The following is a 27,133-nucleotide window of genomic DNA, read 5'->3' as shown; positions in this document are numbered from 1 at the left end:
AATAAAAGAACACGAGTGCTGTCAGTACCGTCATGAACTGTTGCAGCCAGCTTGTATTTCGGTTGCTGGAGATTGACATATACAACGACATTAGATATATACAATGAACAAAAAGCTCGAGGCGTATAAAAAAGTGTATGTGTTAGCGATCCTTCCATGGTACTTGCCGATTGTGAGGTGCAATTTCTGGACGCAAGAATGTGACGACAGCGTTTTGGATGGCCACTGAGCATGATGAGGTGTTTTTGTTCATTGCATATATGTCGTCTTTCACCCAATAAAATTCAGTTGTGAGTATGAGCGCGTCCTGTTCAGTTATATTTATGTTGTCCCTGTTTTTATAGCGCAGTGTCCCCCTTTTACAAGATGAACAGCCACCAACTAACCCACTAATCCGCTCTACTGTATCGCACAAGGTGAAGATTTCAACTATTCCACGACAGGCGGAGCGATCATCAGTCGGCGTTCCTGGAAGTGGTCTCCTTATAAACTAAGCTCATATCAACGCTCCATAGCTTCGGCAATTGCAGAAACCGGTACCCTGGCACAATAACATGACCGACGCCCCAGGAATAGGTTCGCCAGCCCATTCCATTGCATGCTCATGAAATTTCCAAAAAAGCGCGGAAAAAAATAAGACATTTGTTTTCGGATACATGAGGCTAATAGTGCTTTAGTTGGCTACACTCAAAGCCTATCCGTCGCGTATGTATGTAAAAAACACCCTTTTTCGCACTCTGCAAGGAGCGCAATAGGGGTTCCATGTATTGTTAGCGAGCTTGCTGAGGGGCTTCTGAACGTCGGGAAATAGGCATCAGGTCAAGCGGCACATGCGATCGAAACAAAACTGGTGTCAACCGTGCCCGTGGGCAGGGGGCAGCTTACGAAAGCACTGCTACTTCTACGAACAGTAGGGCCTCGACCCCCGGCTGTTCCACGCGACCTAACAGTGCCGGTGTGCGGGGCCGGTGACAAGCTTTCTCGAGAAATTACTCCAAAAACGGTCTTCTTTTTTCTTTTTACTTAGTCGCTCTGTTGTAAATATTTCGTTGTTACTCTATACTAACCTTTACCACTACTCTTTTACCGCCACCTCTCCTCCACTGCTGACCGCTGTTCAGGCGTCAGCAGACTACGCTAGACAGTTACTGCGGTCCGTAGCAATTTGCTTCCCTTTCCTTTATTTATCTTTATAGGCACAAAGCAACAGTGACCATTTCAAGCCTAGAGCCTTCGTTTAGCGGGTCCGTACTTGGAAAAATGCTAAAAAAATACACTGGGAAGAGAAAGAAAGAAGACTTGTTGACGATCAACGACACTCAAGGTTCTGCAGTGAGCACTGGTCTACAGGCCATCTGCCGGGACGGCTTTCGAAGCAGCGGCTCGCACTCACCTGACAGCCATGCCAAAAGCGGCAGTGGCGAACCACTAATTACTACCATCATCCGCATTGACGATTTTACAAAGTTTGACCGAGCTATTGTTGAAAGTATCAGTGGGGAGAAAGCCACCACGCTCAGCAACAAAATAACAATGGTGCGAGGCAGTAGCGCACCCAGGATCTCTACCAGGGGGGGGGGGGGGGGTTGACAGTTTGCCAATACCATATAAACAGCACTAATTTCGATTTCTTCACGGCAAATTGTCAAAAAAATGCGGTTTTTGCGAGTGTGCAGACGATTACGCGTCTTACATCTTAGTTGCAGTACTCAAATGCCTAAGGAAAGAAAATGGGGTTAAACAAAAGGGGGGGTTAAGTCGGCCTCAGGGGGGGGGGGGTTACAACCCCCGAATCCAACCCCGTCGGTGCGCCACTGGTGCGAGGCACAACTCGTGAAAGAAGGGGGGAGGGGGCCTGTTCCTCAATTCGGCGGATCGCCTGTCGCCGCGTTGCAAGAGGGCCATCCCGGGGCATGCTGCGGCGGCGAAGAGCAGACTTTTTTTTTTCGCTTCTCCCAAACATGAGTGAGTAGCGTCGCCTGGTGGGAGAATCTGAACTACACGCAAGGTGGCGACAGCGACACCTCCACCTTAACTATATGGCGCCACCATACTGGTGGAGGCTCGGATGCTCGGGAGCGCTTTGATGGCGCGCCTCGTCTGAATCGCATATCGTCGTCTGCGCCCGCTGACGCTGCGTTTGCAGGCACCTTACCTAGATGGCGCCACCGTACTGGCGGAGGCTCAAGTCGTCTGCCTCTGCGCGCTTGCCTTATAGGGTATTTTCCGCGGCCCGATAGCAAGCGCTTGCGTGGCTCAGTGGTAGAGTATCTGGCTCCCACCAAGCGTGCGCGGGTTCGATCCCGGCGGGAATCGGGTACTTTTTTCGCGTTTCCGGCGATAGGGGTTACGGCGGCGTACGCCGTCGGCGGCGGCATCATCGCGAGCCGAAACGGCTATTGAAATGAGCCCATACAGCTTACGCTGTAAAAAAGTCGAACGTTCGCTCTGCGGATTGTTCTCCCTGTTTTGCCACCACTTGAACGGCCGCAACTTCGTATTCTTTCCACCGTACTTCACGTCGCTTCTGTCTGATTACGTGTGGTGCAACTTTGTCCCAAATGTACCCATGGTCACAAAAGCAATAACATTTTCAGGAGATATATATTTGTAGTCCAAGTTCTCTAATGGCGCATTCACGTTTAATTGTGGACAGACTTTCGCTTGAATGTGGCAGTGTTGCCATACTTTAATTCCCAAGGATTTTCGTGAGCATATACATTCACGCGTTATGGAACGAAATTCCATTAGATCATTTGCCGTAAAATAATTCAAGCTTTCAGCAGTTTTCCTAGTGGTTCTTACTTTGTTCCAAATGCCTATTATAGGCACGTTTTCATCTATAGTCGGGTACAACTTTAGAAGACAGGAGAGGCCCCGCCCAGTTGACCGAAGCGCAGCAGCCAATTCCTGCGGACTCCCGCTCAAAAAATTGTGACTGCTTCTAAAACACGTATTTGTCGGTATAAATAAGACTTGTGTATCTTGACGAGTGGTTTGGTAAAACTATCATGATGGAAATGCTAGAGCACATGCCGGATCGCGAGAGAAAAATAACTCCGTGCCTTCTACAACGCTGTGCGTCGTCTGCTACGGAGCAAGATCGACGGCACCGGTCGTGTAATTATAAAGCAGTCGCTGGCTTAATAGCATAAGATTCATATATACTTTTTGTGTGTTTGCACAAGCTTATTTTTTTAATGTGTAAGGCTTATTTTTTAATTATTATTTTTTTCCTTTTTTTCGCGGTTGGGAACCTGCGATCTTGTGAGTTCGCGCACGATTGCGCGCGGCATTCCGTGCCAGTTTTCCGCCATGGAGCCCAACGAGGTGACATCGGAACGAGCCTTGTGTCGCCTCGATGACCACACCTCCAAGGAGCCTCCGCAAGAACAAGAGCTGCCACATCCTGAACAGCGATTCACGCAACATGATCTTCCACTGCTACACGTTTTGGCGTAACAGGCAGCCTGAACGCAGCGTGGAGGACACGAGCACGCCGAAGTGCTCGGTGTCAGCGAAAGGCCTGTGTTCAGGGTGAGGGAGGAAGTTAAAGCTTCGCATTTTTCGGGTGGCAAACTGACGACGCCCTCGCGAAAGCGCCCACGCAATGCGGAGAAGAGAAGATGCAGCGCGAACTTTGACAGCTTCACGTTGAGCGCGCTGAGGTCATGTGTGCACAGTTTCTTTCGCCGCAGTGAGATACAGGCCGTGGAGAATAAAACTACCGAGTTCTCGGAGCGTATGGAACTCCAATCACTAAGGCGGTGCACTGTGCGTCGCCTGCTTGCCGAGATCGGCTTCAAGCACGAAAAGAGAAGCCGCAACTACCTGCTTATATCGACCGGGATGACATCACCGATTGGCGGAATCGCTACCTCCGTGACGTGGAGCGCTACCGGGCGGAAGGCCGAAAGATCTTCTACCTGGGCGAGACATGGGTGACGGCGGGAGACACTCGGTCGATCGTGTGGACAGACACCGTGGTGCAGAAGCGCGGACGCCTGTTCGCTCCAGCAAATGGTCTGACGACGGGTCTAAAACAACCTTCTGGGAAAGGTCAGCGCCTGATCGTGACGCACATCGGCAGCGAGGATGGTTTCGTCGACGGCTGCTTGGATGTATTCCGAGGCCAAAAGACAGGTGACTACCACGAGGAAATGGACGGCAATCGCTTTGAGGGCTGGTTCAATGACGTTCTGCAGAAGTTGCCAGCTGGTGAGGTGCATGGTTTTAGACAATGCACCTTACCATAGCCGGCGAGAAGAGAGATTGCCGACGACGGTCTGGAAGAAGGAAAAGATACAGGAGTGGCTCACAAGCAAGAACATCACATACGCTGAAAGGATGATAAAGAAGCAGTTGCTTGAGCTGGTGGCATCTGTAATCTCACGCTTCCTGAGCTACATCGTAGACAGCACAGCTGTAAGGGCCGGTTGCATTGTACACAGGCTCCCGCCGTACCACTGCGAATTTAATCCTATTGAGCTTGTGTGGGCGAAGGTCAAAAAATGGCATCGCTGTGGACAACAGAGACTTCAAGCTGTCCACGGTCGACGTCATCTTGAGGGAGAAAATCAAGCAGGTAACGGCGGAAGACTGGAGGAAGAGCATTCAGCATGTGATGGACTTGAGGCAAAGTACGTCTGGGAGTGAGCGCATTCAACCCAGCATCATCCAGCAGGGTGAAGATGACACTGAAGAAAGCGACTACGACTGCGAGCTGTCTGGCATTGAGCCACTCGACGAAGCATAAAGGCTTCTTATTAACAAAAGAACAGCCCTTATTAGGGCTACCAAAATTTTGCCGGTGGGTTCGCAAAGGACAACCATCCCTTATGTGACCTCTCAGAGAGAGAGAGAGGTTTATTTAAAGAAAGGCAGGGAGGTCGGCTTCAGCGTTAGTTTGCTCTTGCCTGCTACTCTACACTGGGGAAGGGGGGAGGGGATAAAAAGAGCGATGAATGATGATGATAAGATTAGGCGGTGCTTATATACATGTCCATCACGTTGAGGTCATACTAGAGCCGTGCATGGAGTCCAGTGGCTTGAAGGAAGGCTATAGTCGCTTCGATGACCAAGGACCGATGACCAGGCCAAGGACCTAAGACAATCTCGTCAGACATTGGTCTTTTAGTCACTCGCTGAATAGTAGAAATGAGGCTCTCCCGTTCTCGCGCGTACGCTGGGCATGAGCAAAATATGTGCTCAAGTGTTTCTGGCACTGGGCAGTGATCGCAGTTGGGACCAGTGTCACTGCAGCCGATGATATGTGTATAACGCCTCGTGAGTGCAACACCAACACGAATCCGGTGTAACATACTTGTTATGCTCCTCTTCAGTTTATGAGGCATGCGGAACTTCATTTCTGGGTCCCATTTGTGCAGTCGCTTGTGTCGTCGATCAGGATTGGTCCAGTACTCAAGTGTAGAGTTCCGCATAACGCACCGAAGCGGGGCATTCGTGTCTGTTCGTGAGAACGCGATGCTTACTTCTGGCGCATTATTAACAGCTATTTTAGCTTCAGCGTCTGCTTGTTCATTTCCTACCACGCCAGAGTGTGCAGGTATCCACTGAAAGGTGACGTGGTGGCCGCATTTGGTCGCAATGTCGAGAAGCTCTGCGATTTCTAGAGTTAAAATATAATAAGGGCCTTGTCTCATAACGCACTCAATGGCTTGAAGAGCGGGTTTGGCGTCGCAAAATAAAGTCCATATGCGAGGAGGCTCTCTTGCAAGGAATTGTATTGCCTGGCGGATCGCAACAAGTTCTGCGGCAGTTTAAGTGGACTTGTGGTTAATTTAAACCGTCGAGCGATGGACATTTGCGGGATGACACAGGCTGCGGCGGAGGCACATGGGGTAACAGAGCCATCGGTATACACGTGAGAAGTACCACTGTATGCCGTAATAATGTACGATAGGGTAAGTTGCTTAAGGCCAATGGATGAAACACAGGACTTCCTCGTAATCCCAGGGATTTGAAGTTTAACAAGCGGTGTAGGCAGCACCCACGGAGGTGCACTATAGGAATGCATGGGGAAGAGAATCTAAACGGCAGAATGTTATCATGACGCAATATAGTTCTTGAAAAACTGCAATTTCGGTGTGTGACAGGGAGTGCTGATAGGGGATGTTGCCTATGTCGGGTCAACAAGCGTAGGCGCACTCGAAGAGGTTCGCAAAGCATATATACGTTGATGGGACAAGCCCGAGCTTCCGCAATGGTTCCATTCGTTGAGATGCAGCGTGGTAAGCCCAAGCACGTGCGCAATCCTTGAGCTTGTATGTTCTCTAACGTCCGCACACAGCTGGGTCTCATGTTCGAGAGCACCGGCATGCTGTATCTTATATAGCCTACGAACAGGGCTTGGTACATTTGAAGAAGAGACGATTCCGACGGGCCCCATCTTAATCCTGCCACCACCCGAAGCACAAGGACAAAACTCTTCTGTTTTGACTTCAGTGCAGTGACGTGCCTTGATCAGGATAGTTCACGGTCGATGGTTACACCCAGGAACTTGTGGTGTGTTACGTAAGGTATCGATGTTCCTTTAACGACTATCGGATATTTAGTGATTTGTTTGCGCGTGAAGGCAAGCACTGCACATTTTTCAGTTGAAAGTGTAAGGCCTTGACGTCGTAAGTACGTGGTTGTAATTGTCACTGCACGTTGCAAACGCGCAAGCAGTTGCGGACGCGTAGCTCCAGGTGCCCATATGTATATGTCGTCGGCATATGCGCTAATCTTTACTGTGTTGGGAAGCTCAGACGCAAGTCCAATCAATGTCACATTGAAGAGAGTCGGACTGAGAACTCCTCCTTGGGGAACACCGCGGTGAATATTATAGTGACCGGTGTCTCCATCGCTTGTCGACATATATACGGTACGGCCATTGAGATAACTAACGTTCCAATTATATAGTCGCCCACCAATGCCTAAATCGTCAAGCGCATCAAGGATCGCGTAATGCAGAACATTGTCATAGGCGCCCTTAATGTCAAGGAATACTTCCCCGACTAATCTGCGTCGACTTCTTTCTTGTTCAACATCGGAGATCAAGTTAACTACACCGTCAATGGCAGATCAGCCTCTTCTAAACCCATGCATAAATTGGGGAAAGCAGTTATTGCTTTCTAAGAACCACTCTAATCTAGACAGTACCATCCTTTCCATTACTTTGCCGACGCAGCTGGCTAAGGCGATCGGCCTGTAGGATGAAAGTTCATTAGGGCACTTCCCTGGTTTGAGCAGTGCAATAATGCGGCTGCATTTCCAATTGGCAGGAACATTTCCTGATTCCCACGAGATGTTATAATAGGACAACAGGATTTGTCGTGCTTCTGGGCCAAAATGACGGAGTGCAGCTCATGTGATTCCGTCTCGACCTGGAGCCCATGAGCGTCGGGAGAATGAAATTGCAGCGTCAAGTTCTTGCATCGTAAAGGTCACCTCGAGACGCTCATCACGTGATGAGGGCGCTATTGTGGTAAGAGCTTCAATTTCGGTATTAGAGGTAGCCACCACAAGTTTACAGTAGTCATTGGCCACCTCCAATTCGCTCCGGCCTTGATGTAGAGCCACGGAACGGAATGGGTGGCTTTGTTGTGGACTCGTCTGCAGACTTCGTACTACCCGCCATATCTTAGATAAAGGCTGTCTTGGTTCCAGAGAGCCGCAGAACGTCCGCCACCGCTGCCTGTCAAGCTTGTCGAGATGTCTAAGAACATGTCGTTGCGCTCGGCGACTGGCTGGAAGGTCTGACGGAGACTTCGTTCTTCTGTATCGTCGTTCTGCGCGGCGGCGGATTGCACGAAGGGCCTCGTATTGTGAATCGATCGCTGATCTGCGCATCGGTATGTTAACTTGTTTCGTTGTGTCACGCAGAGAAGTAGAAATGATGTCCTCAACCTCGGATGGTGAAGGCGGGAACTGACATCTGGCTTTGATAGATGCCTTAAATAAAGTCCAGTCTGTTTGGTGTGTGCGTCGTGAGGCTGAGCGGCGGAACCAGCTAAATTGAACGTATGTTGGGAGGTGGTCACTTCCATGAGTTTCTACATCCGTGGACCAACATGCAGTTGACACAAGGCTTCTGGACACAAAAGTAAGGTCAGGGCAGCTGCTGTAAGAAGTTCCACGAATGAATGTAGGTGACCCGTCGTTGAGCACACTTAGTCCCTGATTACACATGAAGTCGGCCAAATCTCTGCCACGACAATTCACTGCAGCGCTACCCCATATGGGATGATGTGCGCTAAAGTCACCAATCACAACGTGTGGACCTCGTGTGGTTCGCAGCACAGACGTCAGGTAGGAGCAGTCAATCTTCGCTCTTGGATGGATGTATCCACCAATTACAGAGAACGTTCGCCTTTTCTGTGTTATAGCCAGGCATACGTAATCATTGGTAGTATGCGGCGTGATGTCATGTATAAAGTACGTCAGATCGCGGCGTATACAAACTAGTACTTTGCTTGCACGTTGGTCGCTGCGAGACCATTCTTGGATATACCCAGTCATACGGAACGTGGAATACATGTTTGGCTTGCATGTAACAATAACTGGAAATTGGTACTTAAATAAACGCTGTCTTAAATCCGGCAGACGACCACGTAGACCTCTGGCGTTCCATTGCATAACAAGTGACTGACGTATGCGTTCATCAAACATCAATGCCATATTCGCTTATTGAAGAACCACTAGAAGTTGCTCCAACACCTCAAGTTGCTGTACAGCAGCCTTAGCAGCCGGGCTGTTTAGGTTGCCAAGGATCTTGCGCATCGAACCCATCAAATTTTTTAACATAGCCTTGACGTCAACATCATCCCTCTTTCGGTTCTCTTCATTGCAAGCAGCAGCACTGTGCGACGGGGGCGTACAAGTGGGTCTCGCTGGTAACGATGGCCATTCTGCCTCCGATGTATTCGGGGCTAATGACTGGTGACCTTGCACTTTCGCGTTCTGTAAGGGCATTGAAGTACGCGTGTCTTCATTTCTGGCCGGCAAGATCAGGCGAGGAGGTGATGAAGACTGTACTTTGGGTGTTGGTTTTTCTACTTGATGAACACTACTGCTTTGGGCTCTGTTATACTCCGGCGTAACGTCGACGCGCGCGCACGCTGGGCACAGCGACGCTACGCTAGCAAAACGAGAGCACTCTATAGTCTGACGCGAGGCGCGACTGACGCGGTCAGCGTCCGTCGGCGCGGCCCGGCGGCAGCCGGCGCGAAATGCAACATGCTGCATTTCGCGCCGACGACGTTACCCAGACTGCACCGCGTCCGCCTTTCTGTCCGCGCGGCGCTCGCTTTCCGCGCTCTGCTCTGCTCTACTGAGCATGCGCTGCTTTGGCTCCGGCCGCTGCGTCGGACCGCGTCGCGTTGGACTAGAGGGGAGGCGGATTTGCGCCTGGCGGGGCATCGCCGACGTGACGCGACGAAACGAACCCCGGCGCGCGCGCGCGTTGTGAACGCCGGAGTATAACAGAGCCCTTTGTCGGCGTCGGTGTCGTGAACGACGTCTACGGCGCTGGACAGCCCTTGCAGCTTCTCTGTGTGTGGAACGGTCTCTAACCATCTTCTTCATGATACTTATTTCGTTCCTCATCTTGGGACATTCCTTTGATGTAGCATCATGGGCGCCCGAACAGTTTGGACATTTTGCAGCAACGCTGCAGTTATCATCTTCGTGAGATCCACCGCATCGTTTGCATGTTACCACACCTTTGCAAATTGCACTTACATTCCCGAATTCTAAACATTTATGACACTGTAGAGGCCTCGGGACGTAAGGACGTACCGAATGCCTCATGTATCCAACCTTGACGTGTGTAGGCAAGGTGTCCGTCTGAAACACTACTTTCACACGTCGGGACCGTCCAAAGCGGTGAAAGCCAAGTACAGGAGCCGACGATGAGAGCAATATTTCAAGGCTGGAGTCAGTAATGTCTTCGTCCACATCGTAGATGACGCCTGTTGTTGTTTCCTTGTCATACGCGGAGAATGCGCGGACCGGAATGTTGCCCAACTGAACAATTTCTTTTAGTGTGTCCAGTATGGTCTTTGTATTGCCTTCCACGGACAGGATGTTCTTTTGAGCATTTATACGTATCTCTTCAACTTGGCCAGGCGCGACAAGTTCAAAATACTCCGTCAAGCTCTGCCTATTCAGAGAGTTCAAGATGTCTGTCATCATTGTTGGTACATACGAGATTGTGTATGAGCGCATGCCACTCGCCTTTTTCGGTGGTTGTCGACCGGTTGGTGATATCCTTCTGATCTTCCTCTTCAAACAGCGGCTTGAGACAACGGTGAAGTCGCTATCCGAGGCCATATCTTCAGTGGAATAGCCATCGGAAGTATCAATGTCGACGACGCTGGGGCCGAAGCGGTCACTCGCATCGGAGGCACAATGATGTGGTCGTCCAGGGCCCAATTGCTGGGAGGGGCCCTGGACGAAGTGAAAACGTCCCCCAGTGATCTTGTCTCTGGTTGCAGAAATCACGAGAAAATCACAGGGATACACTGAGAGATCGGAGCTGAGGCAGATCGCTACGATCCCCGACCTCTCAAATTAATAAGCAGTCCCATTTATAATTAATTATAAGGAATATGCCATAAATGGAACTGCTGACCTATCAAATAAATAAGCAGTTCCATTTATGGCATATTCCTTATAATAGAAGCTGAATTCTGATAAGCAACGTCCTGCACACAATGTGCTCGATTTAAGAAGTGGAAAAGAAACACATTTAAATGCTGGCATATCTGAATTGAAACACTATTGTTAACCCTGATTATCATTGGCGGGCTCAAAATGCTGATTCGGGCAGCCACCGTCGAGTTTGACGGGCCCCTTAGTGAAATAGCAGTAGCCAGAGCACGCTTTATGGTTCTGTTAGCACTCTGCACTGGAAATCACAGTCATGTCATAGCGAGTGGTGGTGAAATAGCCGCAGACAACACGAAACTGACAGCCACTGTCAGCAGCTTGAATGCCAAAGCACACTCATGTGGTTGCATTGTTTATTTTCTTATCTGGCTAACACAAGTAACGTAATTAGAAGAACGAATATAAAACATCATTAGCTTAGTGAGGCCCAAAATGGTCATTCAGGCAGCCACCGTCGAGTTTGACGGGCCCCTTAGTGAAATAGCAGTAGCCAGAGCACGCTTTATGGCTCCGTTAGCAGTTTGCACTGAAAATTGAAGTGTTGTCATAGCCAATTTTCAATTTATTGATCTGACTCTAGCGAGTATTGCGAATGCAAGCACAATTATTAAAGTGATTAACTTTGCTAGCATTTTTTGTGATATTTACGTACCGGAAAAATGCTCAGCAATGTTGAACGTGTTTGGTGAGTCACTTTGTTCATTACAAGCCGTAGGCAAAATGACGGACAGATTCAGACAGTGATATTGGTGAAGTAATAAATGGTGAAAGTTGCAAAAGCTCTCACAGCACTGCTTTGCTGGACTCCATTGACTAGAAAACTGCATTTGTAATGATGAAAGCGTCAAGACAGGAAATGATACCCCACTGCACAATGTTATATATTGCCACGACCTTGACACGACTGAAATTAGTCACTAAAATCTGAGCAGTCCGTGACGACAGCTGCAAGATGCCGCGAGCTACGCAAACCTGTCGAGCCAACAAGACTGACAGATTGCCTTCAGCGATTCCGAGATGGGGAGGATCGTCGTCTGTTTCCACAGTGATCAACGTAGTACTCCGTGGTGGCAAAGTAGCGCAGTCACCAGAAACGCGTAACACCGTGGACTGTAGGTGATAGTCGTCCGAATGAGTTGCATGTTCGCTGGAAAAAGTGACAAGCAACTCGCGAAGGTTTATGATTGCCCCGTACTCTAGAAGAAAGTCCATACCGAGAATGATCTGCCTAGAGCACTCTGCCAGTATAATAAATGAAGCGACAAACGTGGCCTCACGAATGCGTACCCTCACAGTGCATTTGCCGGTCGGTGTGAGAACATGACCGCCGGCTGTACGGAGCTTAGGTCCGGGCCACGGTGTCGTCACCTTGCGAAGTGCAGTAGCCAGTTGTCCGCTTAGAACAGAATAATCGGCACCAGTATCGACAAGAGCGGTTACCGGGTGGTTATCTACAGAAACGAGTATGTCGGCTGAAACAGGTTTACGGTTTTCGAATGCAGGTGCCGAAGGTACACAGTCATCGTTGTCGTCATCGTTATCGTCGTCGGTGACGTCGCCGTCGGTGACGTCGCCGTCGGGGTGTCGCAGCGGAGGATCTTTCGAAGTGCGTTGTACAGCGGCCCCACCCCCCGAGGTCGCTGTTCTTAGTTTCCCCGACTTGGGCTCGTGGGCCGGTTGCCCACAGAAGCGGAGAACGTAGTGTAGCGACTAGGTGACGCCGATCGTCGAGGAGGTGGTGATCGTGACTGGCGCCTCTGTGGAGACGGAGATCGGCTCGTTGGCAGGGGCTGTTCAAACGGTGGGAACTGCGCGTACGGCGACGAATCTCGACTGGCCAGATATTGCTGGATTTCTCTCGGGCGCTCTCCCTCACGTGGGCGACGAGCGCCGGGGTGATATCCCTGGAGTCCTATTCGTCGGTAGTAGCAGGCACGGTACAAGTGGCCCGCTTCGCCACAGTGGAAACAGAGTGGCTGATAGTCAGGTGTGCGCCACACGTCTGACTTTCGCGTATTGATTCGGGGGCTTGTGGACTCGTACATAGTTGTATGCGAAGTTTGACCCTGGAAATGGCGCAGCGGTTCTTCAGAAGAAGGCAGGTTATGGTGGTTCACGGGCTGCGCAGGTAGCCTCACTGCTTGCGCATAAGTCAGTACAGGGGCGGCTTCAGGTCGGGTTGGCACGAATGGCTGTGCCGCCTGGCGGACTTCTTCGCGGACGATATCTGTGAGGGCCGTTGCGGTCGGCTGAAAACGCACTCCCTGTAGTCGATCAAGCTCCTCCCGCACGACACTACGCACAAGCTCTCGAAGCGCATCGGTGTCACAGGGCAACGAGAGAGATGGAGATGCTGATCCCAAGGTGATTTGGCGATCGTAGACCGAGGAGCGTTGCTGAAGGGCTCGCTCCATTGTTGTCGCCTCACTGACAAACTCAGCTACTGTAGCTGGAGGCCTTCGCATTAGTCCTGCAAACAGCTGCTCTTTCACTGCTCGCATCAGCAGGCGGACCTTCTTCGCTTCTGTCATGCCAGGGTCAGCACGCTTGAAAAGCCGCGACATGTCCTCTACGAACATGGCTACGCTTTCATTAGGCTTTTGAACCCTGCTCAGGAGAGCTTGCTCTGCTCGCTCTTTTCTTGCGGGACTGCTGTACGTATCGCGTATCTGCCGTTGAAATTCTTGCCAGGTGGTGATGGATGGCTCGTGGTTAGCGAACCATGTTCGGGCAGAGTCCTCTAGGGCGAAGTACACGCGCCTTAGCTTCTTCCGTTCATCCCAATCATTAACCTCGGCCACACGATCGAAGTCATCGAGCCAATCTTCCACGTCCTCAAAAGGCTCACCATGGAAAGGCCGCGGCCATTGGGGCGTGTGGAGAACTAGCGACGCAGGAGGCTGTCCCGTACCGTATGTCTCCTGTGTCTGGGTTGCGGTTGTGGTCGACATCCTCGGCAGATCTTGAAGGCCGTATTCCGGAGGTAGTCTTTGAAGCCGTCGGCTTTTGCGTAGGTGGTCCGCTTGCAGATCCTGGGGGTCAGAGTACATAGACGCGTACCCAGCACTTCCACCAGTTTGTCACAGACAAAACAACAAAAGACTTCCGTCGACGGCTATAGATGTTTTATAGAACAACTCTGGCACCTTCGTCGTAGTCTTCTTCGATGATCAACCCGACGTGCCTAGCATGGAATTGCACCGAGTGGCTTTCAGTCGTGTCAAGGTCGTGGCATGAGAAAACCGCCTTTATTACGCCTGATGGACTCTACGAATTCAAGGTCCTTCCTTTCGGATTGTGCTCTGCGCCTGCTACCTTTCAGCGCATGGTGGACACAGTACTATCAGGTCTCAAGTGGCAGTCATGCCTTGTCTATTTAGATGATATCGTTGTGTTTTCTGACACTTTTGAGCAGCACCTACAGCGCTTACAAGCAGTTCTTGACGCAATTCGTGCTGCTGGCCTGTCCTTAAAGCCTGAAAAATGCCATTTCGGGTATGACGAACTCAAATTTTTAGGCCATGTTGTCAGCTACGCAGGCATTCGACCAGACCCCGACAAAACCATTGCTGTCGCTTCGTTTCCTACACCTGCGAACAAACACGAACTCCGCCGTTTTCTAGGGCTTTGCGCATATTATAGACGCTTCGTGGCTAACTTTTCAAGGATAGCCGAACCTTTGCAGCGGCTAACAAAGGATAATGTTCCGTTTGTCTGGGAGCAGGACCAACAAGAGGCCTTCTGTGAACTACAGAAACGTCTGCAAACACCTCCCGTTCTAGGACACTTTGACGAAGACAGTGACACCGAGTTGCACACGGATGCCAGCAACGTTGGCCTTGGTGCCGTCCTCGTACAGTGGCAAGATGGAGCCGAGCGCGTCATTGCGTACGCAAGCCGCACTTTGTCTCCAGCTGAAAGGAACTATTCGACTACGGAGAAGGAATGCTTGGCTGTTGTGTGGGCAATTGCTAAGTTCCGCCCATATTTGTACGGCCGATCGTTTCGAGTTGTGACAGATCACCATTCATTGTGCTGGCTCGCCAATCTGAAGGATCCCTCTGGCCGTCTCGCACGCTGGAGTCTTCGCTTGCAAGAATACGACATGACGATCGTGTTCAAGTCCGGGCGTAAACACACCGACGCCGACTGCCTCTCGCGTGCTCCTCTTCAACCGTCGCCATTCGATGTTGATGAAGAGGACGCATTTCTTTCCATTGTCACAGTGTCAGACATCAGCAAGCAACAGCGCGATGATTCAGAACTCCGGCCTCTCATCGACTACCTTGAGAACCGTCTACCAGAGCCGCCTCGTATGTTCGTCCGAACGTTATCTTCGTATTTTCTCCGCGATGGCGTCCTCTACAAATTGGGTTTTCACTCAACCGCAACCGCCTGCCTCCTTGTAGTGCCGTCTGCACTACGTGACGACATCCTGCGGGCCTCTCATGACGAGCCATCTTCGGGCCACTTGGGATTCGCACGGACGTTCTCACGCATACGCCAAAAGTACTTCTGGCCTAACCTTCGCCGTGATGTCAAGCAATATGTGAAGACATGCCGCGACTGCCAGAGACGCAAAACACCACCCCTGCGTCCCGCTGGACTTCTCCATCCCGTTGATCCTCCACGGCTCCCTTTTCAGCAAGTCGGCATAGATTTGCTTGGACCATTCCCCACGTCGAGGGCTGGTAACCGTTGGATTGCTGTAGCCACAGACTACCTTACACGTTACATTGAAACCAGAGCTCTCCCACGAGGCACTGCTAATGATATTGCGACCTTCTTTGTACATGGCATCGTACTCCGCCACGGTGCTCCGACAGTGGTTATAACCGACCGGGGCACAGCATTTACTGCGCAGCTCACAGAAGATATCATGCATCTCAGTGGTTCAGTTCACCGCAAAGCCACTGCTTACCATCCCCAGACGAATGGGCTTACAGAAAGGCTAAACAAAACGATCGCTGATATGATTTCCATGTATGTTGACGTCGACCACAAGAACTGGGACGACGTTCTCCCATATGTTACGTTTGCGTATAATACTGCCGTTCAAGAAACTACCGGCTTCACCCCTTTTCGCTTGGTGCATGGCCGGGAAGCTGTAACAACGTTGGACGCGATGCTTTTACCCACCCACTGTTCTAATGTTGTCACTGATGCTGCCGAATTCGCTCGATGCGCCGAAGAGGCGCGCCAGCTCGCACGAATGCGTATCCGCTACCAACAACACAATGACGCCAACCGATACAATCTTCGTCACCGAGACGTCACTTATCAACCTGGTGACAAAGTATGGGTGTGGACACCGATCCGCCAGCGTGGTCGGTCGGAGAAACTTTTGCGCCGCTACTTTGGACCCTATAGGATCGTTCAACGACTCGGCGACGTGACATACGAAGTGATTCCTGAAGTAGAAGGCACCACTCGCCGTCCCCGACGCCCACGCCTGTCCGATGTCGTTCATGTCTCTCGGTTGAAGCTTTACTACTCCCGCTGACCTCAAAGCTCTACACCTCTCTCATCATCTACGTATACCTTACCAGTATCACTGTGGCACCCCCCAAGTGCATCAATGTTCTGCATCGAGACGATGCTTCTAGGGAGGGGGGTAATGCCACGACCTTGACACGACTGAAAGCCACTCGGTGCAATTCCATGCTAGGCACGTCGGGTTGATCATCGAAGAAGACTACGACGAAGGTGCCAGAGTTGTTCTATAAAACATCTATAGCGTCGACGGAAGTCTTTTGTTGTTTTGTCTGTGACAATATGTGTATCACCACATGTGACGGGCAGCAAAACCATCTGTGTATTAAGACTGAATGCAACAACATAGCAAGGTGCTGTTTCACAATATGGCACCTTTTCATGTGCACTTCTGGCAATCTACCATATGCACTGATGCATAAACACATCAACAGGGGTAAGAGACGAAGTAACTGTGCAAGCCACGTGATGCTTTAAACATTTTGTAGCTGTTAATGTTTCTGTTGTCACAGCTGATAGCACTTTCTTTGGTGCAAGTTGGTTAATCACGTTGCGGCAACAGCACAAGAAGCAAGGTCAGAATAGTAGGAGAAAACAAAGCAAGGTGACAGACTGAGGAGGCAAGGTAGACAAGAGAGAATGGCTTTAATGACATCGAAGAGACCAGCCCTGCTATTCACAGGACTTGGTGCTTTGAATGAGACGAGTTAATGGAATTGTAAAGAAAGACGTGGCTGCAGCATGCTTACAAGAACAAATGCAAAAAGAAAAGGATATAAATAGGAATAAATACATGCACGCACGGAAGAACTCGCATATTCACACACATGAACACAAACGCGAGAACTATGATCTAAAACACAAAAAGGGCAAAATAACAAATATACACAAACACACAAGAAAACACGCACACACATTTAACGCAGACGCGAGTAGAACTATTAGGAGTGAGTTCACAAGCAGCTGTGCCTACTTTGTCGTACTTTTTTTATGTACATATTGGCTCTGTTGCCTTCACAGTCATAAGAATGTTTTAGTAGCGACATATTCACTAATTAAGTTCTTAACTAATTACCTGATGGCCCATATTGCAATTTACCAATTGTAGCCGTGGAGTTCGCAAGGCGGATCCACTTGGGACGAATTCTCGGGATGACGCCAGTTTCCACATATTATTTCCTGAACTTTGCGCAGAAATGCATTGGCGTTCCAGTTAGGTTCTTAACAAAGCGTCGCTTTTTGCATTGAAGCACAAAATTAACTGGAATGCCAATGCATTTCTACGCTAAGTGCGGGAATTAATATCTCGAAACTGGTGTCATCCCGAGAATTCGTTCCAAGTGGATCCGCCTTGCGAACTCCACGGCTACAATTTGTAAATTGCAATATGGGCCATCAGGTAATTAGTTAACAACTTAATTCGTGAATTTCTGTTAATTATTCGATTATGAATTTCAATTTCTTGTGCAAGTAATGTCTGCCTCTTCGAGTAGACCAGCTCATGAACTAGAATTGTGCTATCTGCCACAGGCAACCTTTAAGAATTTTTGAAAGTGTTCGCTGAAACACCCTCTATATGTACCACAACAAATTCCGCTACCTTATTATGAAAACTGCGAATTTGGAACGACTTTTTGCAATTTCAGGAGCTGCTGCTGCAATTAGCTGAAAGCTGAGTCATTGAAGTTGAGAAGTCGCCGGGAATACGTCAATCGATGCAATAAGTTCATCGCAAATTGATTTTTACTGGCCAAAAAAGCCTCCAAAATTTGGCCTTTTCCATAGACTCCCATACTTGGTACTTCGCTGGCCATTTGGAACGAGTTTTCTGCCGTAAGTAATGGTACCGCTTGCATGAGATGTCGGGCTAAGCGCCTACAGCCTATTTCTAGGGCAATATTTTTAAAGATGGCTTCTGTGATTAGTTATTTGGGAAAAACGACGCTCTCCCATAGAAAATGCGCACGTCTTCAGAGGTGGCCGCTAGAGGTGCTGTTTGGCGATGTCCCAAATTCCTGGTAATGCTTCCGCGATCCGGCACATTCTCCAGCAAGGGTACCAAATTCTACACCTAATGCGTCGCGTCACTAACCGGGTTAGGGGCCTACTCGAATCTGAACTTCTGCGTCTTCGTGACGCACTCCTATCTCTCTATATGGCTACCAGCTCCCTTATTTAAATCTTCACCAACAGGACCTTAATCGCCTTGACGCACTCGAACGCAAAGCAACAAAAATTGCTTTGGGCCTCCCAATCAGTGCCAGCAACGACCGCCTAGATCAGCTGGGCGTCCACAACACCACAGAAGAGATTATCCTGACGTACCGGCGCAACTAGGAACTTCGCCTGAGCACTACCATTTAGGGACGCCACATCCTGGTCTATGTCGGCTTCTGTGTCTCCATGTCCACCAACTCTACGGCACTTTCGTCATCCTGCGCGGCACTTCTACGCATCGCGCCATTACCTCCCGACATGAATCCTTGTATACACGCACAACGCTGCGGGGCAGAATCAGCTATTTTCAGCATTTTATCCTCACTCCTCCAAACAGTCATTTCTACTACACGGAGGCTAGCGTTCCCTCACTGCGCTATGCCATAGTGGTTCTTTCGGGCAGCTATGTTATTCTCCATAGAGAAGTCCTTTCGGTTAAAGATCCCGCACTTGCTGAACTACATGCGATAGTAGCTGCTTGCCGCTATCTTCCCCCCAACACCCCGCGCCTGCCTATCATTTTCACAGACTCCATGGCCACCTGTCACTCCTTATTACGCGCGCAACTTCCTACCCCCTTTGGCACACATTCTACAAAGTAGTCTTAGTACACAAGTTGAAATCATGTGGGTACCTGGCCACGCGGGACTGTTGGCGAACGAACGGGCTAACCAGCTCGCCTATGACACTCTTCGCCAGGCTCGCGACTTCCCCGGGCCAAGCTCACATGATTCCCGACCTCCTGCCATTTCTGTCCAGCCCTATCGACTCGCCCGCCGCGCGCTTCCGCCTTTACAACTCTGTCTATCTCGCGCACACGGCGTGCTCAACCGACAAGCCCCGACGGGCTCTCTTCTTTCTCCCACACGTGTACATCTCCTTCGCGCATTCGCAGAAGAGCCACCTCCGTGATCTCACAGGTGCGGCGATCATCCCAATGGCCCTCACATACTGTGGTCCTGCCCTCTTCCCCACCTTTCCCCCCCAACGTCTACCAACCTATCCCCTACCCCTTCAGCTGCTTGGTTGACCCTCGCAGCATCATTGCTGGCTCAACGGTACTTGGCAACCTTAATTGCTGCAGAGATGAAAGGCGTGCCGGCGGGACCCTGGACTGAGGGACCCTCTCCACAACGGCTACTCTTACTTTTTATTTAACAAAGTGTATCATCCTGCGGAGCTCTATGCAAGGCCGTCGGTACCGCTGGAGTGCCTTTGCTGAGATGACCCGGTGGCAGAGGGGTGGTCAAATCGGCCCGATTTGTCGGCAGGTCTCGGGGCGTCCTGCTTGGGATGCTTGGGCTGCTTGGGGCGACGGCGCATAAGATGCAGCGGGCGGCGGCCGGCGGCGACATTTGCGGTGACATCGGCGGTCTCCTCGGCCACGTCCTGGGCCGACGTGGCGACGGTGAGCACGCGCACCCATGGCACGAGCGCAGTCTTGGTCTCGGCACTCTGTCGCGATAGCCAGTGAGCCAGGTGCTGAAGCCTACGTTTGTCAGCGGCTTGAACCGGGAAGCCTGGCTACTGCGGGGTCACCACACAACGCGAGCAAAAGAGAAAAAGAAAAAAAGAAAAAGTTAAACGAACTTTTTTTTCACCGTAAGTAATGACGATAGTTCGTACAAGACTAATAAAGAGGATGAGGTGCAGCCGGAAAGGCTTCGAAAATGACTGACATTGATTTCATGCTCACGCAAAACGGACAAACGGGAGACCTTCACGACAACAAAGTAAACTTCTCCACTGAAGTTATCAGTGAGGCGACACACACACACGCACACGCACACACACGCACAGAAACACACACACACGCGCGCACACACACACACAAACACGCACAGAGAGAGAGAGAGAGAGATTAAGAGAGAACAGACCCGACTGAAAAATGCAGCAGACAAAATCAAAAGGGCGGGTAACAACATGACCATCTTATAAGGAGAATGCTAGAAAGAAAAAAAATCGCAAGGAAAAGCTCACAAATAACCTATACATGTTCCAAGAGAATTCGCCCGTTGATATTTCACAGGAAAAGGCGACGCACTCGGCCCCTTGTAGTAGGGTTAAAAACGACTGCTTGACTCCCCATTTTCAACATACCAGTATCTTCACGTGAGGAGATCGAAACGCGCAATCGGTTCGAGCTGTTACTTTTACTTGAAGTGAAACAATTCTTCAAGTAACGTTCACAATTGGGTGGCTTAAGAGGACGGTCTTGTGCAGCTCATCCACTCGCAAAAGTGCGTGGTCACAAGTGGTTAACGTAGAGGGATGCCGGAAACTTCCATGTAATCCTCATTGCTTAGTCTGTGCTCCATATGGCACTTGTACGAGTGAGTGAAACTGGTATATCCGAAGTCAAATATGTATAAGCTAGTACAAATGACAATACAAGGTGCGTGGTATAACTTCTTTACACGTTATTACGTAACTGCGCTGCGTATCTTAAGCTGCTCTGGAAACATCTTTACCGTGAACCAGTCCCCAACGCAGTCGCTCCAGACCCCATCTCTATTTTGCGGGAAATCAGCAGACATTTATTTTGACAAGATGGAAGGAAGACGACACTGCTGATACGCGTAGTCTTCCTTCCGTGCTGTCAAAATAAGTACCTGCTGATTTCCCGGAAAGTATGAGCCATCTAGCTCCGCTGAGAACCATCCTATGCCATCTCTATATCAACAGCGAGGTAGTCAAAAAGATGACGACTTGCCTCAGCAAGGAAGCCATCTTGCCGAACACACGTTTCTCTTCTTCGCCCACGAGGAACTCAAGGTGGCGGTACAGTTCAGTGTACTCCGGACTTGCATCTGTGTCAGCGAGACAAGTGAAAAAAAAGCGCGCGACGGAGCGGCGATAAGCAATTGGCACTGCTCGGGCAAAAGTGCTGGCGTGTTTCCCTGTGTGCAACAAAAGATCGATGCACGGCCGTACCCAGGAATTATGTTCAGAAAGGGTTTTGAGGAGACAACGGTGGTCATTTTGAAATATTTCTATTCACTTATTCTTGCGCGTGAATCAAGCACATCGCTGACATATGATAGTATAAACATACAATACATTGGCGTGTGATATATCAGTTGTACTGAGCAATGTATCGCCGCTGGGATAATTTAGGGGGGTTTCAGGATCCCCTAATCCCCCCTGGTTACATGCCTGGGTTATTGATTTGTACCTAGAATTATTGTTGTGCAGGAATCGAGAAATTGTTGGCCTTTGTGCCGCGACATTTCGCGTTATTCTCCTCACTTGCAAAGTACTGAGAAACCTCGTAATAGTAACTCCAAATATCGCAAATGTCTGCTCATAGAGATAAAAAAAGAGCGTTGATCACGACACATGGTAGCGATATTGAGGGAATTTTGAAGCTGTCTTCGCTAGTCTGTTTCCACTCCTTGCGTTATTGCATGATAACGACTCGCGCGAATTAATCCCCGTGGTGCACTTACACTGACATGAATCGCAATGTTGTCATTGCAGTTTATGGCCTAATAAGCCATTCGTTGAGTGGAGGTACTTTCACTGCAATTTCGTACACTGACACTGAGCTCGGCTTAGTCTAACGCCGTGGTTTAACACAGCGCGTCTGAAAGCGCTAGCGGTCACGAGCGACAAATGCGAGAAACTGGAACATGACGCACGCGCCGAACGTCTCAAGGAGCTAGTTGGCTTTGGTACGAGAGAAGTGCGAGCGTGACCTAATGGTTAGAGCATTGGACTGCCGTTCTGTAAGACAAAGATTCTATTCCACCATCGGTCACGTACTTCTTTTTATTGAAAAGGCCTCGCAACCTAGCTACCGCGAAATGGCTGACAAGAGGCAAATAATGTTTCGCATTAAAAGACTCAAGCTATAGATACCCAGCCTATTTTAAGTAAGAAGGTGAGGATATAGTCGGTGGGACAGAGGCGCACAGATTGACACACATAGTTTTGTACAACGTACAGAACGAGGCCAATGCGAAAAAAAAGAGAAAAATGGATGTCCACGCAAAATTCTGTTGCCCTATATCGTTTCACTATAGATACGCAAATAACCTAGTGGTTTCTTAAGCCCATGCGTGCTGGAATAAGGTTTGTAGTAGCTTGTTTACAATCACGGGGTTTGGACCTTATAGACGGTTTCAGTGTTTACAAACAAACCTCGCTTGCCGCTGATTGGTTGCCCCATCTGAACTTCTGGCAGGAGAGCTAGAAGACCCTCCGGCTATGTTGTTTGAAGGCATGTGCGACGTGAGGCCGGCGTGTCGATATTTGCACTGCTTGGTGGAATCTGTGATGAGCTGATTCTACATCGTGAATATTATCGAGATGACGAGCGACTACTTTAAGGCGCTTAGCACCGAAGCAAAAGATCGGTATCGCCAAAAGTTTATGCTTAAAGGCAGATAGCTGCTTGATCCGCTGGACGATGATGTGCGATTTTCGTTTTCGCCGGGCTCCAAACACCTTCCCTCAGTTACCAACCCCGGAGCAACAAGCGGAGCATCTTTTTAGTGAGGACATGCAATGAACGCAGACTGTTGTCTTCAAGGCAGGTAATGGGACTGCCGAAAACTCGAAAAACTTTAATGGCACTTTTTTCTTCTTTCTGGGGTTTTACGTGCCAAAACCAGTTCTGATTAGGAGGCTCGCCGTAGTGGAGGGTTCCGAATTAATTTTGACCACCTGGGGTTCTTTAATGTGCCCTACAACACAAGCACAAGGGCGTTTTTGCATTTCGCAATGGAACTTTTATTGCTGCAAGATGGAGGATGAAGTGGTAAGCTTCATCCATGCACATGTTTTCTGCGTCATATGCCTTGTTTCTGCTTTTCAATATGCATTCACAAATAACTGTACATTCTCAAAAGTCATTTAGTGCAAGAAGCCTAGGTCGACTGAACTGGGACTAACTTAAATGCTCACGAATTTACCACACTTCTAACAAAATGAAACCTGTAGTTTTGCGCACGATTGCAATCCATAATTGGCCTCCGTTAATTCGTAAATGCTCTTAGAATGTGGCCGAAACTTCCTACATGCATGCACGGAAATCGCTAACTTTTCTGCGATTCTGCTCTGCGATAACGATACGAATGCTCACATGCCGCCGCGGTGGCTCAGCGGTTACGGTGCCCGGTGGCTGACCCGAAAGACTCCGTTTGGGCCCCGGCTGTCGCATTTCGATTAGCGGAGGGAGTAGCCACCTACGATGAAGACGACGAAGAAGAAGCCGAACTGGTAACGAGCTACGCGGACGTGCTGGAATGGTACCGGAGCGCACGTCGCTCCATGCCGGACCCACACCCGCAGCTCACCAGAGAACAGGCGGTACTCTACAGACAGCTGCAAACGAACTCGGTGCTCACGCCTGCGCTCGCGCGCTTCATATGCCCCGACGTCTACGAGAGCGCAAAGTGTAGTGTGTGTAACAGTGCAACCGCCACGCTAACTCACGTGTTGTGGGATTGTAAACTGAATCCAGAAGAGGCAGCGGCCTACCCAGGCAGACTGCCAACGGACATTGCCAGTGCCGTAACGGCTCAGGACTCAGAGCAACAACTACAGGCGGTCTAGCGGATCGAGACAGCTCTCGCTTGCCAAACGCGCAGGGACGCACCCGACGGGACCCAGGGGCGACAGCCTCGTGGAGAACGTTGGGTCCCCCGGCGTAAGCGTCGAGACGCAACTTGATGACTGCACATACATAGTCGGGTAGCAAGAGGGCCCTGCGTGGCACCCTGCTACCTCCACCGGTGCTTTAATAAAGTTCATTTCTCTCTCTCTCTCTCTCTCTCTCTCTCTCGATCGAGGCGAAATGCTAGAGGTCCGCGTACTGTGCGATGTCAGTGCACGTTAAAGAACCACAGGTGGTTGAAATTATCCGGAGCCCTCCACTGCGGCTTCCGTCATAGCCGGAGTCGCTTTGGGACGTTAAACATGATAAACCAATGCGCACATGTAACTAGGTAGTAAAGTCGCAGAAGTGCACTTGTGCCCCAGATAAGAAAAACATTAAAGAAACGGCGGCTGCATGGTACCCGCTAAACAATAATTTTAACTCATGTTCGTAGCATAGCGATCCACGCCGAGGCAAGAAACTGGACGACCGGGCAAACTCGGGGCGAGAGTCGAGCTGCTCTCGCGTGATTTACACGGCATACAGCCAGAACAATCATGCAGTAGCACTTTTATTATTCAGCATTATAGCAGTCCGGCTACTCCACGTTGTAACGTACCTTGGATGAAGTGAGCAGAGCAAATCTGGGAGCTCTTGGTAAGCTCCCAGATTTGAAAAACACCGTTGACGAGTAAACGTAACGAAAACAGTCGATGCTCCAAGAGCTACTCGCCATCACGCAACACACTGAATGCCACAAGTCGCACTTATATCGATATACCCGCAAGATAACACAGAATATGCGCAGGACGAGCACGCGAGCGAACAAATACCAGCAAAAACGAGCAAAAGGAACGGCTACCGGAAGTTTCCTATGGGCGCCGGATGCCGGCGCACAGCATTGCCAGAGTGTGGTGGCGCTGGATGTAACCGTCTATAGTGCACTGTACTCTGAAGTGAACATTAACGGCTGTTTTGTCCCTTGGCGCTGAGAGAGAAGAAACTAAAAGTAAGAAACTCAAAACTGTGTATGCAGGCTCAACATGCAATCACGGGATAACAGCCTGACCGGTGGTCGTTTTGTAATTGCCCGTTGTCAGAATTTAGACGATCTTCTCTGATCTCCTACTGATCTCGTACTGACCTCTCTTGTATCTCCCCGACCATACCTTTTCAGTATAATTTCATATTCTCGAGCATTAAGACTTACTGCGCCTCTCAAATGAATATTTGCAGTGGAAAATACTGATCGGTGAAGACAAACAGTGTGAATGGCAAGGGGGCGGAAAAGAGCGAGAGAGAGAGACCCTCAGAAAATGCGGGCGCGGAGTGATTTTCTCCTGTCTTGATCTGCATGATTTCGATCCTTAAAAAGACTCGCATAGAAGCCATATATTCCCATTAAAGTTTCTGTTGAGACAAATAGTTGTATATGCATGGTACTGGCCCGAAGTAATCTGCTCGTCCATAAATTAAGGTTTTTACGACGAAAAAAACAACAAAGAACGATATAACATATCCATCTGCGCAGATGCTTTCTGTTGACCGGGGCAGTCTGCGTGTCTATGCACTACTGCTTTCATTTCGATGGGTGCTCAGCCTTCTCTTCTGATCTTATATGCGTATCTGAAACACAAGCATACTGTCATGTTAACCATGCGACCTGGCTAATGCATAAATTTCGCGCTTAACTCTCTATGCACTCGGTGCAGTGATTGCAGTCCGCGTAGGTCGCACATCTCGCACAGCGTTTTTTGGATGGATAAACTAAATTTGGTCGTTTTAACTTATTTCATTAGTGGGACATATATTTTCGGTCCTGCTATCAGAGCATGCTTCACAATCAAATCAGTCTCATCGTTTCGGACTACACATGTTTGACTTCTTGTTTAATCACCTATAGTAACGGCTCTGTCGTTGACACGGTGAAATGCGCCTCGAAATCAATCATTTCTGCGCAATTTGATAAACCCTGAAAGCCATACGTCCAATAGCTTCATAAAATATAACAAGACAATTGGGAAACTAGGCGCGAAGTGTACGATGCACCCTTTTATAAGCAATGGTCAAAACTTTTCACAGGCTCATCCCTAATCATGATATGTAAATACTTCCAAGCATTAGGGTTGTGATAAGTGTCAGGTAGTTTTCAAGCCGCCTTAACGAGAACGCTGTCACACTTTAGATTGAAGGGTTCACCTCCAGTAAGTGCTGCGAGGCACGCCGTATAGTGGTGGACTCGATTCGATCACCAATTTCGATCACCTGGGTTTCTTTACAGTAGACCTAAGAACTACAAGTGTTTTGGCATAACGTCCCTGTCAGAATGCGGTCGCGGCGACGGGGAATCGAGCCCGCAACCTCAGCAGCAGAACCTCATAGCCACTGGGTAACCGCGGAAAGCGGCTCTGATTCACACAGCCATCGAACCGTCATCATCAGAAATGAGGGCGTTAAGAGCATCGGCCAACGCCATCGACGTGTCATTTTCTAGGAGAAACCGGCGAGGAAACGCTGTTTGATGACGGACGCGCCGGTGCCGTGACGATGACGGCACCGATGATGGTTTGACGGCTGTGTGAATTGGGCCTCGACATTTTGAAGAAGGATCACCGTGCAGCGGAAGCGTCCAGTAGGACAGCAGGCCTTACCTATGGTCATCCTGGCCATCTGGAGTCCCTACAAGCGGATCTTGTACCCTGCGCTGGATACCCGCTCGAGACGTCCCCGGAGAGTGAACTCGACCCGGGGTGAACGCGTGGGACGGGCCAGCACGGCACTGACCACTGGCAGCCGGTGTTCGAATTGGAGCGCGGCCTCGGCCACCGCCAAAGCCCAGCACGCCTGCTCCAGGACGCTCACGGCTTGCGCCGGACCGGGTAACTGCGCGCGCGGCGTGTGTCTAACCTCATGGGAACGACCACAAAACGCGCCGTACACTCCAAAGACGGCAACTTGTAAAAATAGCGCAGATTTGCATGTTGAATACGTAACCGACGTTCTTTAATTGAAATAATAATAAGGTCGGATGCTTCGGTTATATTTCCTTACGTATGAAGGCGGCGTCGGCGTCGACGTATGCCAAGGGCATACACTTAACTTCAGCACCGCGAGTTATAAATGAATGCACTCGACTCCTATCGAAAG

The 27,133-nt window shown here is 49.8% G+C and overlaps 1 protein-coding gene across 1 annotated transcript; it reads right to left on the bottom strand.

Moving 5' to 3' along the window:
• Window positions 1–19,538: 19,538 nt before the first annotated feature.
• On the bottom strand, window positions 19,539–26,783 carry LOC125943331 (uncharacterized). The gene is made up of 3 exons (XM_049662474.1): window positions 26,638–26,783; window positions 21,098–21,194; window positions 19,539–19,911 (listed from the first exon to the last, which is right to left on the bottom strand). Exons 1-3 carry the CDS (start codon window positions 26,654–26,656, stop codon window positions 19,539–19,541), a joined length of 489 nt encoding a protein of 162 aa, XP_049518431.1. The 5' UTR covers window positions 26,657–26,783.
• Window positions 26,784–27,133: the final 350 nt, after the last annotated feature.

This window comes from Dermacentor silvarum, chromosome 1 (genome assembly GCF_013339745.2).
Source record: "Dermacentor silvarum isolate Dsil-2018 chromosome 1, BIME_Dsil_1.4, whole genome shotgun sequence".
NCBI classification, from domain to species: Eukaryota; Metazoa; Arthropoda; class Arachnida; order Ixodida; family Ixodidae; genus Dermacentor; species Dermacentor silvarum.
The sequence above is the reverse complement of the archived record's forward strand: the minus strand, read 5'-3'. Positions and strand labels throughout refer to the sequence as shown.

Bases quoted from the DNA above. Each gene is read 5' to 3' on its own strand.
- LOC125943331 (XM_049662474.1), bottom strand. The intron at 19,912-21,097 runs GCAAGTCGTCAT...GTGACCCCGCAG, and splicing joins AAGATGGCTTCCTTGCTGAG to TAGCCAGGCTTCCCGGTTCA.